The sequence below is a fragment of the Aspergillus japonicus genome (assembly GCF_003184785.1).
Source record: "Aspergillus japonicus CBS 114.51 unplaced genomic scaffold BO86scaffold_40, whole genome shotgun sequence".
Classification (NCBI taxonomy): Eukaryota; Fungi; Ascomycota; class Eurotiomycetes; order Eurotiales; family Aspergillaceae; genus Aspergillus; species Aspergillus japonicus.
This window is the reverse complement of record NW_020291677.1, coordinates 172,619-189,451: the sequence shown is the minus strand read 5'-3', so window position 1 is coordinate 189,451 and position 16,833 is coordinate 172,619. Positions and strand designations below refer to the sequence as shown.

The following is a 16,833-nucleotide window of genomic DNA, read 5'->3' as shown; positions in this document are numbered from 1 at the left end:
GAATCCAGCATTCCAGTCTCGGAGTTCTTCCGTCCCACCTCCTGGAAGAGACATTGGCTCCCAGCGGAGAAAAGCAGCTTGATCTAACCTGTTCATCCGTCGTATCCTGCATACGATAGGGCTCCCCCATAACGCCCCGTTGATATAGAGTGTTAGTAGCACGGTGAGATGCGTATAGCCTAGTTGGTAATTCTTGATTCATCCCACTGTTAATTCCAATATGGTTGTCAACCCTGGGTGATCAGTGGCGTTCTCCCTTAGTTGTGAGCACACTTACTACCTACCAAGGTCCCGCCGAGTACTACGTACTATTTACTCAATCTGAGGATCGTGAACTTATCTTATCTTATCATGACATAGCATACAGTAACTTAGTAGCGTATGCTCAAGCTGCACGTGATGGAGATGACCGGGCGGGGGGGCCACCGGAGGAGGAGCGGGGGCGGCGGGGTTGCAGGGACTTGTGTTGATTGCCATCACGAAGGGAAGCGCTGTGAGTAACTTGAAGGTACAGAAAGAAGTGAATGGAAGAAGATTAAAATGAATGATTTTGGAGAAGGGACTCCAGCCAACTGGCCCAGAAGGGAAGCAATTGCCGGTCCCGGCATTTGTCCACCTTTGGGGCTTGGCTTGCCGCTTGCTTGCCCGTTTCGGAAAATTGCCCTTCTCGGCCCGTGGTGTGGGCTTCCGGTGAATGCACGTAACTATATATCATGGCATTGAAAGGGACAAATTGTGAAAATCGACTGAGTTGAACTTGGAATCCCCACGATGATTGATTCATGAACTGGCTAAGCCTAATAATCACATAATACCTCCACATCCAGTTTACGTATCAAGTCCATCCCTTGTCTGATACAGAACCAGCGAACGAAAACAGCTGAGTGACCACCTACTTGCACGCCATCTCTCTGGAAGTAATCTCCATTGACAGACACTGCTAACCATGATTTAGAGAGGCGATGCAACTCCAACCGGAAATCCGGGGGTTGAAACTGTATTTCTACTTACGGTTGCGAGAACCACGGATCCGACAACTCTGTTTTCGGTGGTAGACTCGCATTGCGCATGCTGATTCGGCCCTTGTTAGGAGTCAGCCTACCAACTCGACCCAGTGCCACTGATCACTCTCCCTCCCCCATCAGCTGATCTCCCTCGATGGCAAAAAGAAAGGAAGGGTCCCGGCCGAGGCATGGACTGGTCCTCGCCTTACAAAAAGATGACGCTCCGCTATTCGCTCATCGCTTGGTATCTGCAAAGCATCCAGAGCGGGCGGAAAAAGCCCGCGGTGAGAACAAGAGACGATACAGAGAGCCCCAAAGCGATGTGCATAGACATCCTAATCAATCACGCAAAGCAAGAGTCAGCACCAAATCCCCCACGATGAAGATAGCGGCGCACCGCAACCCCGCGCGGCCTCATGACGAACCTGTATGACATCCCCGCCGGGCTGGTCACCGGCATCGACGACAGCTCGCTGGCGGCGCAGATCATCGTGGCCGTGATCCTGGCCATTGCGTTCTACAACTCCGTGGAGCTCGTTGTCCTGATCTTCCTCACCTTCAAGAAGTACCGCGGCCTCTACTTCTGGTCGCTGCTGGTCTCCACCGTGCTGGGCGTCATCCCCAGCGTCGTCGGCCCCGTGCTGCACTTCTACTCGCTCGGCCCCCTCCTGCTCGCCCTGCTCATCTCCAACCTCGGCTTCTACGCCATGGTGCCCGTGCAGTCGCTGGTCCTGTACTCCCGCCTGCACCTGCTGCTCCGCCACCCGCGCCGTCTGCGCCAGATCCTCTCCCTGATCCTGCTCACCACCGCCATCCTGCTGCCCCCGACCACCGTCACCACCTACGGGTCCGCCTTCGTGGGCACTCCCCCCTGGAACGCCGCGTACCAGGTCATCGAGCGCGCCCAGGTGACCGGGTTCTGTCTGCTGGAGCTCCTGCTCTCCGCCCTGTATATCCGGGAGGCGGTCCAGGTGCTGTGGGCGGGCGATCCCGCCCTGCTGCGTCGACGGCGCGAGTCCGGGCAATCCGACGGGGCTGGCGGCAGCGGCAGCGGCGCCGGGAATGTGATCTACCAACTCGTGGCCATCAACTTCGTCATCATCGCGCTCGACGTCGGCCTGCTCGTGCTGGAATATGTCGGGCTCTACTATCTGCAGGTCGCGTTGAAGTCGCTGGTTTACAGTATCAAGCTGAAGCTGGAGTTCGCCGTCTTGGGTCGGCTCATCACCCTCACGGGCCGGCATGTCCATCGCGAGGCGGAGGTCGCAAGATTTGAAGAGCCGGCGAGGGTGCCGGACTTTGTCGGGGCGGAGTATGCGGCGGTCGATTTCACGCACCCTGTCCGGACCTCGAAACCATCGATGTCCTCGGGGTGAGGAGCGGAGATGCGTGCGAGCGCTATATACAGGGAAAGGTGTTGGTGCACGGGCCATCGCATGAATCCATGTTCGTAATTGCCAATGTTAAGACCATGCGTCTGTTACCGTCTACAGCCCAGAGCCGGGTTACGTGGGCGGCGTGGCACTGTTGCAGCTTGAAATCTTGACCTAGTAACCATCCGATCAGTTGATCAGTAAACCTAGAGTCTCTAACGCGGTTTGCCATCATTGGACCAAATCTGATAGCCGGGAAAGTAGATAGTAGATCGATACCTAGCTACCATAGCGGCGGAAGCGCCAAGGCTTAGGGAGATGTCCAGATCTGCTTGAGCATAGTAGCTTTTGCGGCGGTCAGCTCCACGGGCGGCAGGGGGAAGGTTGCTTAGAGGCTATACTTAGCAGGCGAAGTCGAGAGGAGATTGACTACGCATAGATCTTCAATCAGCTATCCTCCATGAAGTCGAACCGATGAAGCTGGTTGAAGAGGGAAATCAAGAAGACGGTGGGTCTGATTATTAGTAAACCATAAACAGATCTCGCACTGTGAGGGAGACATAGCAGTTGGACTTAAGTTTCCGCTGTCCGTCCCCATCACGACTCTCTTCTATGGCACATTCTATGCTAAGCTATTCACCGCCGGTAAACGGTGAGCTCCAAGCACAAAAACGCAAGGTAAGCACCCAAGAGCGCAACCGCCGCGCTTCTCCCCAGTCCCAAAAACACGACCGCAAAAAATACGAAGGAAGAAGCCCAGACCGCCAGAAGCTCAAAAGCGACAAATCCACCCCCCACCTCCTGTGCCTGGTCCCCCGCCAGTGCAACGACCCCAACACAGAGCGTCAGGAGGAAGATGTTGCTTCCGGCCGTGGTCGCGGCCAGAACGCCGCCGTGGCCTCGGGCACCACTGAGGACGGCAACAAATTTCTCTGGGAGAGTGGTGGCAAAGGAGACGACCGTCACGCCGAAGACGGTTCCGGAGAGATGCAGGGAGTCTGCGACGGTCACGGCGCTGTGGGAGATGATGTATCCGGACAGTGACAGTGCGAGGAAGCCGAGGATGAGTTGGAGTAGGTGGTACGGGAGGCTTCTAATTCGTCTGCCGTCGCTGCTTTCCCCTGTAGATGATGAAGGGTTACGCTCGTTCGCGATGAGAGGGGAGGTCTCGCAGAGCTCGGGCGCCTGGGTGGCAGATTCGTCGGCCTCGTTATCACTGGACACTCCGGAGTCACTGTCATCATCACTGTCTGGTAGCTCTGGGGGCGACGCTACACCCTTGTAAATAGCGTAGAAGATCGAGCCGAAGTAGAGGCCAAACACGGCAATCAAGACCCCGCCGACTATCTGGTTCAGTTGATTGAAGAAAGCCAGGATCACGAATAGCGTCGTGACCACGAGCAGCAGCGCAGAATATACCCTTGCGCTGCGGTCAAAGTCTACGCCCTGTGGGTAAAATAGTAGCCCTAAAGGGAAGGCCCCAAGAATGTTGGAGATTGTCGAGCCCGTGACATTCCCAAGGGCCAGGGGTCTTTGATGTTGCAGAATGGCGGCAACCACCACTGCGAGCTGAATAGGAGATTAGCCTGGAAATACCTAAATGCTTGCACTGGGTTCCAGACCTCCTCCCATTCCGCGCCCGCTGTCAAGAGCGCAATGACCGTTTGGGAGACGCCTAGGCGCCGCCCGACAATGACGGTGTGGTCGACGAACTTGTCTGCGCCATAGTCGAGGACAAACACGCCTGCGATCAGAGTGGCGGCATTGAAGCACAATGTATTCCAGTCCATGGTTGTCTATTGTTCCACTGCATGTAGATCAGGGGTAATAAGAACATGAGAAGGATTGGGACATGTATAAGATGGAAATTTACTGTACTGTATCAACGGAAGCTTTAGCCTAGCGCCGACCGCCTTGACTTGACGGCAGCCACCCTTTGTCATGCCATCACGTGGTCATTACACTCAAACATTTGCTTCAAGAGTATCCAGTGTATTTCCAACTCTCACTAGATCCCAACAGTTAGGTTCATATTTGCTGCCATATAATCGCATGATCCCGTATCGACCAAAGCAGTCGGCTAAATTGAAGGAAATCTCGAACAGTGACGGGTAACCAACTACGCGTTATTTCTACACAGTCCTCATCCCACATATACTGTGCCTACTTTATTGTGAACTTCAACCACAATCCTTCCCTGACAGCGTTGCATGATTTAGCAGTAGTGCTAGGATGGAATGGAATTGGAGTATAATCTATAAGATACCGTTGAGGTTTCACATTAGCATGATGATGATCATACGAGGTCTTCTCCGGTATCGCAGGAGCGGCCGAGACTGCCGGCAGCGGACTCGACTCCGATCGCCGCGGGACAAACAAGCCTTCCAAGCATCGATGCCAAGCTTTCAACCTTGTTTCCTTCTCTTCTCCACCACAAGTTCCGTCCATGACTCCAATTGTCTGCCCGCTTTCACCCAATCATTCAGGACTTCTCCTCTCCTTCCCCACATTCATCCCAAGACGGGCCACATAGGACGTTACCTAGTACCTAGTACCTACAGTAGCCCATTGCGCAAGCCACCTGCGTCATTTACAATAGGGCTGGGTCCGTGTTGGGAACTCTCAATGGCTCCCCGCAAAAGCAAGGCCTCCGTCTGGACCGCGATTAGCGTCATGATCGGGATCTGCAGCGAAGTTCCTGGTGATCATTTCCTGTTCCGCTCCGAGATCATCCCCAGTCCCGTTGACTGTGGTTAAGACGTTGCGGAGGATGCAGCTTCGAGTTTAGTCTCCGCTGCTGCCGCGTCACCAGTCTCTACATCCCTACACCGCAGAATATGCTGCTGTATGCTACCATGAGGTTCACCAACAGTGGCCTACACGGCCTATATATATCATCATACGGAACGGCCAGCTTGTTGATGTTGCAGACATCTCTCAATTATCAGTCATCTGTTCTCTTCTGGTCGGGTCATCTGTCAAATTATCCAACATGTGGTTTGCGAATGTGGCTGTTGTGACGGCCTTGGTCGGTTCGGCGGCGACGGCGGCAGCCACCCCGGCGAAGTCGGCCAACTGCAAGGCGGCCACTTTTCAAAAGTACATTGATGCCAACGGTACGCACGCCAAGGTGCAGTGGGCAACCTACATTCCGGCCAATGGAACGTTCAACCCGATGAACTACACCTCCTCCGCTGAGTATCCCACCAACCTACCGGAGGGATGTGGCGTGCAGATCAACGTTCCTTCGGAGGGCAACTCCAGCTACCTAGTCGGCCTGATCTTGCCGTATGACTGGAATGGTCGTCTGCTGTATGTATCGCCAGATTACCTTCCAATTCCCTGCTGACTTACGCACAGCTCGGCTGCTGCGGGTGGCGGCATCAATTGGGTGGACATGGGCACTGGCACTCACTACGGCTTTGCTACCCTGTCGAGTAACCTAGGCCATGTCGGTATCGACACCGAAGGGACCTGGGCCATTGGCCGACCTGAGGCGGTGGTCGATTGGGGCTACCGAGCCTGGCACGGGGCGACCGTCTTAGGAAAGCTAGTGATTCAGAATTGGTATGGCTCGGCCGCCAAGTACAGCTACTTCTATGGGTGCTCGACCGGTGGCCGACAGAGCATGAAGAACATGCAGGAGTACCCGGAGGACTACGACGGAATCCTCGCGGGCGCCCCGGCCTGGTGGACGACGCACCAGCAGCTGTACAACCTGAAGCAGACCACCTACCAAGCCCCGGCCAATTCCTCGCACACCATCCCGGAGGCGATGTTCGATGTCATCGCCGCCGAGGTGTTGAGGCAGTGTGACCCCCAGGATGGCCTGGTCGACAACATCATCTCCGACCCGGCGGGCTGCAACTTCAACCCCAACGTCCTGATGTGCAATGCCACCAGCGCGGCGGACGAGTGCCTGACTGCGGCGCAGCTCTCTACCCTGTACAAGATTCACAACGACTGGGTCGATGTCAACCAGACCTACGTCTATGGCCACATGTGGCTGGGCAGCGAGTCCTCGTGGCTGACCGGCAACATCGGGCTGGGCGAAGACAGCACCATCGACCAGCAGTACTGGTACCCACGCGACCTGATGGGTCTCTCCGACTTCGTGTGGCAGGATCTGGACTACAGCACCGTGCAGCTCGCCGACCAGCTGAACCCGGGCAACGCGACAGCCGACCGATTCGACATCAGCGCCTTCCACCACCGCGGCGGTAAATTCCTGCACTACCACGGTCTGTCGGACTCGTACGTCTCCCCGGATGCCAGTATCTACTACTACGACCAAGCCTCCAGCGCGCTGAAGCCCCAGGGCGTGGAGATGGATGATTTCTACCGCATGTTTCTGATCCCTGGCATGGAGTAAGTTGTTCCACCGTTTCTTTCTGCCTGATCAACTCCTAGAGTGCGGCTCCCATGAAACGACTGGCTAATTGTCCCTGCAAAGGCACTGCTACTCGACCCCGGATATCATGGACGCCCCCTGGTACATTGCCGGCGCGGACCAAGCCGCCATGATCAACACGGGCACGTACAGTGTCCCCGGGTACCGGGACGCCAAGCACGACATCATCCTCGCAATGATGGCCTGGGTGGAGAACGGGACCGCCCCGGACAGTATCATTGCCACCAAGTGGAAGAACGACACGACGGCGACGGAGGTTCTGCGCCAGCGGCCCGTGTGTCACTACCCCTACCAGGCCCAGTATAACGGGACGGGTAACCCGGATGAGCCCACCAGCTGGAGCTGCAAGCTCTTGTACTAGAACTGTTGAAGGGGCATTGGAAAGAGGCCCTTGACCGATTCGAAATGAAGTCAAATGGCAAGATAACTTTCAAGACACGAGATATTCCCTGTATTTGTTCCTATGATAATTAGCCATGGATACATCAATGCGTCCAACAGACTATCACATCATGCAGCCTAGGCTTAGAGACGAGAGCAATGGGATCAGCCCAAACCGTAAGGCAATTTTGGCTAGAAAGTTTTGCACACTCGCAGAGTATATCTCGGAGTCGGTGCCTGGATTCACTGCCGACCATGACAAAAGCCCGGCAAATGCAAGCTTCCCGTGAGCAATCCCGACATCGACGCCGATGCGCAGCACCGCGCCCCAGCACGATCTATCTATTGACAGTGACCCGCTATGCCATGGTGGATGATTGTCTACGCAACTTTCGCAACCCGTGCAATCCAACGCCTCTTCAACCCAACGCCCAGTATTGCTCTGAAAATCCCGATTGACACGGAATCATCGCCCTTCACTGTGTCGCGTCTTGCGGTTCAAGAACACTTCGTGCACTTCCAAACGCCGCTCGATTCGAGCAGGTCACGCACGAACCTTTTTGAAGTCGGTCTGAAGAGAGAGGCCTTCATCCGAGCTTGGAGGAGGGAGGCTGATCGAGTGCCACGCCGCTGAAGGAGGCCGAATGAGTATACGTATACATGGTAAATATTACTTCGAATATTAGGGCATGATTCGAGGTGAACGCAGCGCAACGTCGGAGGAAGGACGAGCGGAAGCTTCCCCCTTGCAGTCGGCTGCGCGTCTGGGTTACCGCCCACTTAACGGGAGTATTCCTTCATAAGACATCAATCAAAGCACCAGAGCGTGCTTCCTCGCAAGGCTGTTCCTCGCAGGCGCAATCATCCATACTATATACAATTCCTGTAATGGTAAAAAGTACTGTATTTTCGATTATTATCTTAGATTTAAGTCGAAATACTAAAAGGTTAGCTGGTTATTAAAGTTCTAAGTATTGATAAAAATGATGTACAAAGACTTGTTGCTAAGAACTATACAATAAAACAGGTAATTTAGATAAGCCTACTAGCTAAAGCTGTAAGCTCTTGTACTAGAACTGTTACAAGGGCATTAGAAGAAGGCCTTTGGCTGATCGGAATCAAAGTTAGATAGCAGACTTAATAACATAGAAGACATAAATTGATTCCTAGAGTCAGAGTTGATGAGGGGGGGGGGGGGGGGTATTCCGCCTTTTTATCCCTCTTCTTTCGGCCTACCGTATCTTATCAGTCTGATATTCTTAGCCCTGAGTTTAATTATGTTACAGGAGGTCGGGTTTGGACTTTCCTGTTCAAGGCCCTCTTTGCGAGCTGTGGGGAGAATGAGCAGATTCTGCCGCTTCTGATTGGTGATTTGTGCCCAGTATCCCGGCTTTAGTCGTAGTTCAGAATTTCCGAATCTGAGTCTTCCATCTTCATAACCCTAACCGGGCGTACGTAGCACGATCCACTGGAGCTCTCCGGTCTGCACTGTAGATCCTCTAAATTATAGACGATGATACCTGCAGAATCCGGTCATAGCTCTCATCTCAATGACTTAAAAGGGGCGGGCTATCCCCTCTATTCCATAGGACACTTCACAGGGCACTGATGCTTGGATCCGGAGACCACTGCACCACTGCACCACTGCAATCATTGAGCCACGATGCGCTTCTTACTTGCTGCTACGCTTTCAGCCGTGGTCGTCGTGCACGCGACTACTCTCGAGGATGTGTGCACTCCATCCTACGTGAAATCCAAGTTACCGTCCGATTCCGTGTACCCAGGCATCACCCTCGACCGTTCTTTCGTCGAAGCCAATCCGGTCTACAACTCGACGACGAGCGGTTCCGCGATTTTTCCAACCCAGAGCATCGACTACTGCAACGTGACCCTGGCCTATTCGCATGATGGCCGCAACGACACGGTCAAGCTTCGCTTCTGGCTGCCCCGGCCGGATCGGTTTGAGCGGAGATATCTGTCCACGGGGGGTGCGGACTACTACATCAATCAAGGCGTCCAGCAGCTCCCCGGCGGGGTCATCTATGGAGCGGTCTCCGGTTCCACCGATGGAGGCTTTGGGAGCTTCGACACCGGGGTCGACGAGGTTCTCCTTCTGGCGAACGGCACGCTGAACCACCAGCATGTCTACATGTTCGGGTACCAGGCCCACCACGAGCTCAGCACGATCGGCAAGAGCCTGACCCGGCGCTTCTTCAACATGACCGCGAGCGACAAGCTCTACGCCTACTACCAGAGCTGTTCGGAGGGCGGTCGGGAGGGATGGAGCCAGGTGCAGCGGTTCGGCGAGGAATGGGACGGCGCCGTCATCGGGGCGCCGGCCATCCGCTACTCCTTCCAGATGGTCTACCACCTCTGGGCCAACGTTGTCGAGAAGACCCTCAACTACTTCCCGTCGCAGTGTGAGATCGCCGCGATCGTCAACCAGACCATCCAGGCCTGCGATGGGTACGATGGCAGGCAGGACGGGGTGGTGTCGCGCTCCGACCTGTGCAAGCTGCACTTCGATCTCAACTCCACCATCGGAGCGCGCTACTACTGCGCGGCTGAGGGCGACGTTCCGGTCCAGAACTCGACCATCTCCGCTGCGGCCGTCGAGGTCTTCCGCACGATCCTGGGGGGCATGAAGGATCTGCAGGGCAACCAGGTCTACCTGTCGTACCAGCCGGGGGCGCTCTTCTACGATGCGCAGTCCACGTACAACAGCACGACCGGGCTGTGGGGGCTGGACATCAATTCGTTCGGGGGCGAATACGTGGCCCGCTTCCTGGACCTGGTGGACGCCGATAACCTCTCGTCCCTCGACAACGTCACCTACGACACCCTCAAGGACTGGATCCAGCAGGGCTGGCAGCTGTACGAGGACTCCCTCCACACCGCGTGGCCGGATCTCACCCCGTTCCACCGGGGCGGCGGCAAGATCCTGCACTACCACGGCGAGCAGGACGGGAGCATCCCCACCGCGTCCTCCGTGCACTACTACGAGTCGGTCCGCCGCGTCATGTACCCGGATCTGGCCTACAACGCGAGCACCGCCGCCCTGGGCGATTGGTACCGCCTCTTCCTCGTCCCCGGGGCCTCCCACTGCATGAACAACGATCTGCAGCCCAACGGGCCGTTCCCGCAGACCTCGCTCGCCACCCTGATTCGGTGGGTGGAAGAGGACCTCGTCCCGGTCACTTTGAATGGGACCGTGCTCAGCGGGAGCTTCGAGGGCCAGGAGCAGCAGATCTGTGCGTGGCCTCTGCGTCCCATGTGGTCTCTCAATGGCACCGAGATGCACTGCGAGTATGACCAGGCGTCGCTGGATACCTGGACCTGGGACTTTGATGCGTTCAAAATGCCGGTTTACTAAACTGTCGGTCGTTCACTGGTGTTCACCTCAGTCTTCATTAGGGAGAGGGAGTCTGCGCATGTGGAATTGGGATATGGAGGCTGGAAACGTTTGATCCCTGGTCGCCGATACATTGCAGATGTTTACTTTCTCTTGTGCGGTGAGGAGTGTTTTTCCTCTTCCTGCTTGTAATGAGAAGTTTACTGCTATAGTCACATATGCAGGCCAAAGAAGACACCTCAGATGTCCATCACTACCGCGAATAGAAAATGTTGGTCGAACCCGAGATGTATGGTCTTCGAAATACTAGTCAAACTCAGAGTAGGGTTAGATATCCTTTGCCCCAAGCAGAAATGATCCAACGACTACCTCCGAAGCCGAAGGCTCGCAGCCCGGTACCCCGGGTTGCAGATCCACCGGCTCGGAATGCCGACCACCTCACCCTCTTGATATCTCTGGCTCTCTGCGTGTGGTTTGTAATGCTTGCCAATCACCAATGCAGCGTTCCTCGGTTCAAAGGTACAGTACAGCAGTGGCTAAATCGGGATATAAGTCTCACCTGCAGTATCAGGTACTGGATGGAACAAACCAGCAGAACTGAACCATAGAACATTACTTTGAACATCCCACGAGCAAGATGCCAACCAGCTACCTGGTCACCGGAGCCGCCCGAGGTCTTGGAGTATGTCTCCTCCCAAGGGCATCTCCTTACATCACTAAGACTTTTGCTTTGGTCCTAACATGACTTTAGTACGCCCTCGTCAAGGTCCTAGCCGCCAAGCCTGAAACCATCGTTCTGGCCCTCGTGAGGAACAAGCAGGCAGCCGAGCAGCGCCTGGCTGCGGACAGTATCACCAACGTCCATGTCCTTGTCGCCGACGTGACGGATGATAGCGCTTTGAAGGGTGCCGCTGCGGAGGCACGGAGTATCCTCGGCTCCCAGGGGCTGGGGCTGGATGTGCTCATCCACAACGCCGCTTATGTGAGCGAGCAGACAGCCCTAACTTCTATCAATGATTAGTGGGTTTTTCTTGCCGGTGTATGCCAGCAATTCATGACTGACATACCTTCCTGGGCTCCAGCGAGAACAACCCGAAGACAATCATCGAAGACGCACAGCGGAGTGTCGAGGTCAACGTCTTCGGACCCCTAAAGGTGACCCTATCCTTCCTGGACCTCGTGCGACAAAGCCGGTTAAAACAGGTGGTCGCAATTTCCAGCGGGATGGGCGATATCAGTAAGCCACACACACACACACACACACACACACACAACATGATCAAAGCTGCTGCTGTGGTCAAGACACACACTTACTGAGAATCCCCAGACATGATCAATGAAATCCAGCTCGCCAACGCGGCGCCGTACGCAATCAGCAAGGGAGCGCTCAATGTCCTGATCGCCAAGCTCAATGCCGCATACGCAGGGGAAGGCATTCTCTTCATGTCAATCTGTCCGGGGCGGGTGGATACTCTGGAGGGGCCAATGCCGGAATGTACGTTTTTCTTTTTTTTGGACTCGCTTTTATCCCCGCCATGGTCTAGTTAAGTGCTGATGGGTTTTGTGTATAGTGCAGGAGCCGATCCTTTCTCGCGTGAAAGGCATAGAAGCGAAGTTCGAGGCGTATATAGGGGCTAAGGTTGTTCCCATGCGGCCGGAGGATGCTGCGAAGAGTGTTTTGGCCGCGGTTGACCGGCAGTCCCTGGCGGGTGGGTTCGGGGGCTCTTTCTGGAGTCACAATGGGACCAAGAGGTGGTCTTAGGGGTGATGAACTGGTTGGGATGTGCTGAGCTCGCGTTTGCGGAGCTTGTTGGGGATCAGTAGCTTCCCTTGATCGGCGAATATCTGAGAGAATCAGTAGGTGCCAGTTTATGAATGCGAACTTTGATTATACATACGGAAGCGCATACTTGGGGAAAGTTACTCTGGACTATAGCTAATACCACTTCGGGTTTATGGGTGACTTTATAAGATGGGTACAGGATCTGCTGTGTGAAAGTTGTCTCAGGTACCCCGAACGTCCGTCCCGTCCCAATAGGGAGAATGTCTCTATTCAGGTCTTGGGTAGGTGCTTCCTCGCTTACCTGCTATCTCAGATGATTTGAGGCTCTCAAGACGTTGAGCCCTCGTGTAGCTCAGGGGCTAACACCTTTCCATTGCGGTCGAATCACGACCAACCTGGTCATGAACTTTTATTCATTGAGCTACAAAAGGGGTATTTTGGCTGATTCGTGCCGCCCACGGCCCAGGAACGCTCATTGCAAGTTTCTGCCTACCATTCCCTGTGTATCAAAGCTAAGGAAAGACCGAGTTTACAAAGTCTCGAACGATCTGATCCTCGTTGGTGAACCCCGCCTGTCCAATTGTCCGCAGAATCTCCTCAGCGCGGGCAATGGGCCCAGGCGCAGCAGACACGTCTCGCCCCAGCCGACCTTGATCCCCTCCCGTTACCAGCTCCGGACGATCGGGAAGCAATTCGCGAACTTTGTGTCGGAGATCGTTCCAGGTGCGATTGACGTAGTAGGAGAAAATACGCTCGTTCTCGATCGACCGGGACGCAACGGTCGCGACCAGAAGACGCGCCGTGTCCTGGACGTCGGTGATGAACGCTTTCAATGAAAAGTCAGTGAGAATATGCTTTCCTCAGACAAGGCGCAATACCAAGGTCAAGACCAACTCCCTCCCATTCGCCGCGGAGGGCACGGATCAACTGCCCAGTCGAGGATGTAGGCCCGGTGTTGAGGTTGTTCACGTCCAGCACGCGCCCGAACTGACCATCCGGGACAATGCAATTGGCCACGAAGGGCGGGTTGTTGCTCTTGACCCATCCCCAAAATGCCTGTTCGGCCAGGGTCCGGCCTGCACTGTAGACGGCGAGCTTTCGCTCAAAGGAGGCGTCCACCAGTCCGTCGCGGACTTGCTGGATAGCTTGATGGTTGAAGGTGTCGACGCGGATGTCGTAGGGCTCGTTGTAGATGGTCGAACGGACCGCTTTGGAGCTGGAGCTCACAACAAAGCGCTGGACCCCGGCGCGAGCGGCGGCTTGGAGAGCGTTGACTACCCCTCTGATCAGAGGATCCACTACCTTGGTAGGATCCGCATCGAAGATGACGGGCATGGACGGGTAGATGACACCCGAAGCTCCTGCATTAACCCGTCAGATTCAATCATCATAGCCGGTCATCCACGGTTCAGGTTATCAGGTGCTGTTACCCTTGAAGGCCTCCTCAAAGGCACCCTCTTCTTCAAAATCAGCCACTTGAACGAGCTCAAACTTGTCCGGCCACTTCACATCGAAGAGCGCATGCATCCAGCTTCGATGGCGGTCAACATTGCGCACGGTACCGCGGACCCGGTGGCCAGCTTGAAGGAGCTTCTCGCAGGTTTCCACGGCGATGTATCCATTGGCTCCAACCACCACGACCGTCGAGTCGATAGGAATTGCTCTGTCGGGAATATGCATTCTTGTCCTGCAGGTGGGATGTGCCGCAGAAGGGTGATATGGGTCCCAACATATTGAGGTTGCCCGATAGTGCTTTTATATTTCTCGCTTGGGAGGAGTCCTGTAGATGGAATCGCATACCGTATACCTGATCAATCTCATATGGGCCCAAAGCTTACAAATCGTGTTTCTGATATAGCAAGTCACAGCCACATGGTATCCTGGGATCATGCGTACAGTACACCTGGAACTCCGAGCTACGGACCTGCATCTAGGGTTTGGTCAGGAATGAACAACTCGGAAGTCCGGGCCCGATGCGCCGTCTCCCTAGGGTTCTGCAATAGGGAGATATCTAAACTTTGGATGTTGTCTAAGACTTAAGATGCTCTATCCTAGTAGCATTATATGCGTAGCAAAGAACGGTAAGATCTAAGACTTGATATCAGAATAGCCAGGGATGATATAATACGGGGGCACACTGTGATTTCTATAGCATGTCCTTGAAATTGGGAATGTTCCACCTTGCGCCATCTATCGAATTAAACGGCACACCTGGGCCGTCAGATACTCTTGTAGGAGGATGTTTATGTCTTCCAAGTACCAGACGGACATCGGCAAAAGAAGTTCCCTATTGCCTTCCGTATATTGCGGGCATGTGGAAGTCATTATGAGCAGGCCCGGGTTGCGAAGGATCCTGCGTAGCCTGCCAGGCTGTTCCTTAGCTTTTGGATCCAAGTGAGTGTTGCTGGAGGATTCATCGGAGAAACCTTCGATTTGGGCGTCCGTATAGACGGACGGTAGTCTGCAAATAATACTTAGTTATTGTTCCGACGATGGAAAGCCGTTGTGTAATCGACTGGGTACGAAATAAGTCGTATAATGCATCAATGACCCGCAAACGTGGGCAATGGACAATCCGTCGCATTTACTATATCACAGTCGTCAGCGGTGATTCTATCCACACACCTCCAGAAGGGTAACCCACCGATCGACATCATAATCATCCCAAACTCATCCGCCTCCTCAAGCCACTTCTCCGCCCTCTCCTCCATCTTAATCCCCGGTCGAATCCGATCAAACTCACCCTGGATATATCCATGCCCATCCCATCTGGCAAGCCACCGGATGTACAGAGAATTCCACTCCTGCTCCGACTTCGCCTGCCAAAGTATCTTCGCCGCAGGCGCAGGCATGAACCCCACCTGGCGGCAATCTAGCGGCGGGGCGTTGTGGAAGACGGATAGTGCCCAGCGGAGGAGGTAGAGCGCTAGGACTGCGCGTCGCTTGGAGGTGACGTGGATCCAGGCGCTCCAGGTGGGGCGCATTGCTTCTCTTTCCTCCTGGAGGAAAAGGCCCGTGTTGGCGGCGTGGTTGGCCAGTTCTTGGATCTTGTGGAGGAGCGTTGGTGGGGGCAGCGTTGGGCGGGAGCTCTCGCCGGGGAAGAGGAGGATGATCAGGTAGATTACTACTGCTTGGAGTATTGCGAGAAGGGCGGCTTCGTCGAGGTCGTCGAGCTTCAGTCATCAGCCGACGTTGGTTTCAGAGATGAAATGTGCGCACGCACCTTGTTCAAGAGGCTGGTTACTTCGTTCAGGATCAGGCGGTGCACTAAGTCCTCGGCTCCATGGCATTGCCCATGCCACATTTTTACTAGAGTGAAGCAGTTGGCGAGGGATTGGGGTAGAGTCATACCATCGGCGATATAACTGTGGTGAAGGAACGGGGGCGTCTGAAAATCCCCTGCAAGCATTCTAGGCCAGGATCGAAGAACACGGAAGATGAACTCCATGCTGTGGTTCGCCAACGCCGCTGCGGGGGATTCTGCAGTTGGATCTGGTGAGAGCAGCGAGCTTGGATTCTCACCAATCAAAACAGTAGGGTATAATTGGGCATTGTCATTACGAACCAGCGCTGCGAGGTCGCGACGCGGGGACAGGGAAGAATTTACATCAAGGGGAAAGGACAGGTCCCAAGGCGCAGGATCGGCAAGCAGGTCCTCGAAGAGACTTGACGAATCAGCAGCCCGTGGCTCCGGTGGAGTTGATATGTTGACTTGCGGCGCCAAAGTCGTCTGCCCCCTCTCTGGTGATGGAGAGCCAGATGAGTCCAGGAACGGGGTTGAGTACTGGCAGGATATCTGTCGCACAGAGCACCGCGAGCAGCTAGGGCGCTTGAGATTACACCGCGTCTTGTCCGCGACACATTGACTACATGCCTTGCGGCGTACAGTCTGCGGCTGGGGTTGATTGCACTTCTTCCGGAGGTGACGGATAAGCGAGGAGCCTGTTGATACTGCATAAGAGAGGGCTCCGAAGATAGAGCTCAAAGGGCCTCACGATGGGTGAATGTAGTGGTACAGAAGGGACACTCAGCCCTCTTCTCCACCGTTGCAGGTTCCATGATTGTGATTGTGAAGATTAGATTTGAGAAGGGAGATGGGAGATGGGGATTTGGACAACGATGCATAACTTACACTCAAGGTGATGGATCCCGAACCCGGAACTCCGGGCTGAGCTCGGCTACTATGCCTTGATGGGAATAGCCTTGGCAGTCCTGTATCTTTCTCACGTGATCATGCCTGACCAGTCCCATTCCCACTGGAGGCAACTGCATACTTCCAGTTACCAACCAATATTACTATTTGTACTATTTGACACAAAAGTATTGAAGCTCTCCCAGGTTGGAACTATTTCTCTTTATTAAGCCAAGGATTATGCCATCGACACATGGTCATGGGGCAATTGGCATAGTCCCTGAACTCAGTCGAGCACCTTCCATCTACCCTGTTGGCGCTTCCATGATACCTAGTAGATTGCCTCTCGACCCTTTCAATGAGGGCTCCTGACAACCTGAACCTTGAACGATATGGC

The 16,833-nt window shown here is 54.6% G+C and overlaps 7 protein-coding genes across 7 annotated transcripts; 4 read left to right on the top strand and 3 right to left on the bottom strand.

Moving 5' to 3' along the window:
• The first annotated feature begins 1,272 nt into the window (after positions 1-1,272).
• Positions 1,273-2,545, top strand: BO86DRAFT_390691 (uncharacterized protein). Its single transcript, XM_025672453.1, has one exon. It carries the CDS (start codon positions 1,421-1,423, stop codon positions 2,378-2,380), a length of 960 nt encoding a protein of 319 aa, XP_025525833.1. The 5' UTR covers positions 1,273-1,420; the 3' UTR covers positions 2,381-2,545.
• A 468-nt stretch (positions 2,546-3,013) lies between these two features.
• Positions 3,014-4,190, bottom strand: BO86DRAFT_449415 (sodium:calcium antiporter; the record flags this gene model as incomplete). Its single annotated transcript, XM_025676709.1, has 2 exons — positions 4,000-4,190; positions 3,014-3,946 (listed from the first exon to the last, which is right to left on the bottom strand). Exons 1-2 carry the CDS (start codon positions 4,165-4,167, stop codon positions 3,014-3,016), a joined length of 1,101 nt encoding a protein of 366 aa, XP_025525832.1. The 5' UTR covers positions 4,168-4,190.
• A 1,179-nt stretch (positions 4,191-5,369) lies between these two features.
• On the top strand, positions 5,370-7,149 carry BO86DRAFT_435292 (tannase and feruloyl esterase; the record flags this gene model as incomplete). Its single annotated transcript, XM_025675949.1, has 3 exons — positions 5,370-5,689; positions 5,738-6,745; positions 6,831-7,149. The coding sequence occupies 3 exons, from the start codon at positions 5,370-5,372 to the stop codon at positions 7,147-7,149; spliced, it is 1,647 nt and encodes a 548-aa protein (XP_025525831.1).
• A 1,677-nt stretch (positions 7,150-8,826) lies between these two features.
• Positions 8,827-10,542, top strand: BO86DRAFT_435291 (tannase and feruloyl esterase; the record flags this gene model as incomplete). The annotated part of the gene is made up of 1 exon (XM_025675948.1): positions 8,827-10,542. A coding segment is annotated over one exon (1,716 nt), but the record flags the coding sequence as incomplete, so codon positions are not given.
• Positions 10,543-11,158: 616 nt separating this feature from the next.
• BO86DRAFT_401405 (NAD(P)-binding protein) lies at positions 11,159-12,283 on the top strand (the record flags this gene model as incomplete). The annotated part of the gene is made up of 5 exons (XM_025673772.1): positions 11,159-11,203; positions 11,273-11,541; positions 11,604-11,758; positions 11,849-12,016; positions 12,093-12,283. 5 exons carry the CDS (start codon positions 11,159-11,161, stop codon positions 12,281-12,283), a joined length of 828 nt encoding a protein of 275 aa, XP_025525829.1.
• Positions 12,284-12,816: 533 nt separating this feature from the next.
• On the bottom strand, positions 12,817-13,984 carry BO86DRAFT_420468 (putative aldehyde reductase 2; the record flags this gene model as incomplete). The annotated part of the gene is made up of 3 exons (XM_025675207.1): positions 12,817-13,130; positions 13,183-13,665; positions 13,735-13,984. 3 exons carry the CDS (start codon positions 13,982-13,984, stop codon positions 12,817-12,819), a joined length of 1,047 nt encoding a protein of 348 aa, XP_025525828.1.
• Positions 13,985-14,613: 629 nt separating this feature from the next.
• BO86DRAFT_435285 (Zn(II)2Cys6 transcription factor domain-containing protein) lies at positions 14,614-16,391 on the bottom strand. The gene is made up of 4 exons (XM_025675947.1): positions 16,300-16,391; positions 15,528-16,246; positions 14,949-15,477; positions 14,614-14,891 (listed from the first exon to the last, which is right to left on the bottom strand). Exons 1-4 carry the CDS (start codon positions 16,361-16,363, stop codon positions 14,848-14,850), a joined length of 1,356 nt encoding a protein of 451 aa, XP_025525827.1. The 5' UTR covers positions 16,364-16,391; the 3' UTR covers positions 14,614-14,847.
• Between the last annotated feature and the right edge of the window lie 442 nt (positions 16,392-16,833).

Excerpts from the sequence above, each read along its gene's own strand:
- BO86DRAFT_390691 (XM_025672453.1), top strand. The coding sequence starts at position 1,421 with ATGACGAACCTGTATGACATCCCCGCCGGGCTGGTCACCGGCATCGAC.
- BO86DRAFT_435285 (XM_025675947.1), bottom strand. The coding sequence starts at position 16,363 with ATGGAACCTGCAACGGTGGAGAAGAGGGCTGAGTGTCCCTTCTGTACC. Across the intron at positions 15,478-15,527 it reads TAACCAGCCTCTTGAACAAG|CTCGACGACCTCGACGAAGC; the intron begins GTGCGTGCGCAC and ends TGATGACTGAAG. Across the intron at positions 14,892-14,948 it reads GATGATTATGATGTCGATCG|TAAATGCGACGGATTGTCCA; the intron begins GTGGGTTACCCT and ends ACTGTGATATAG.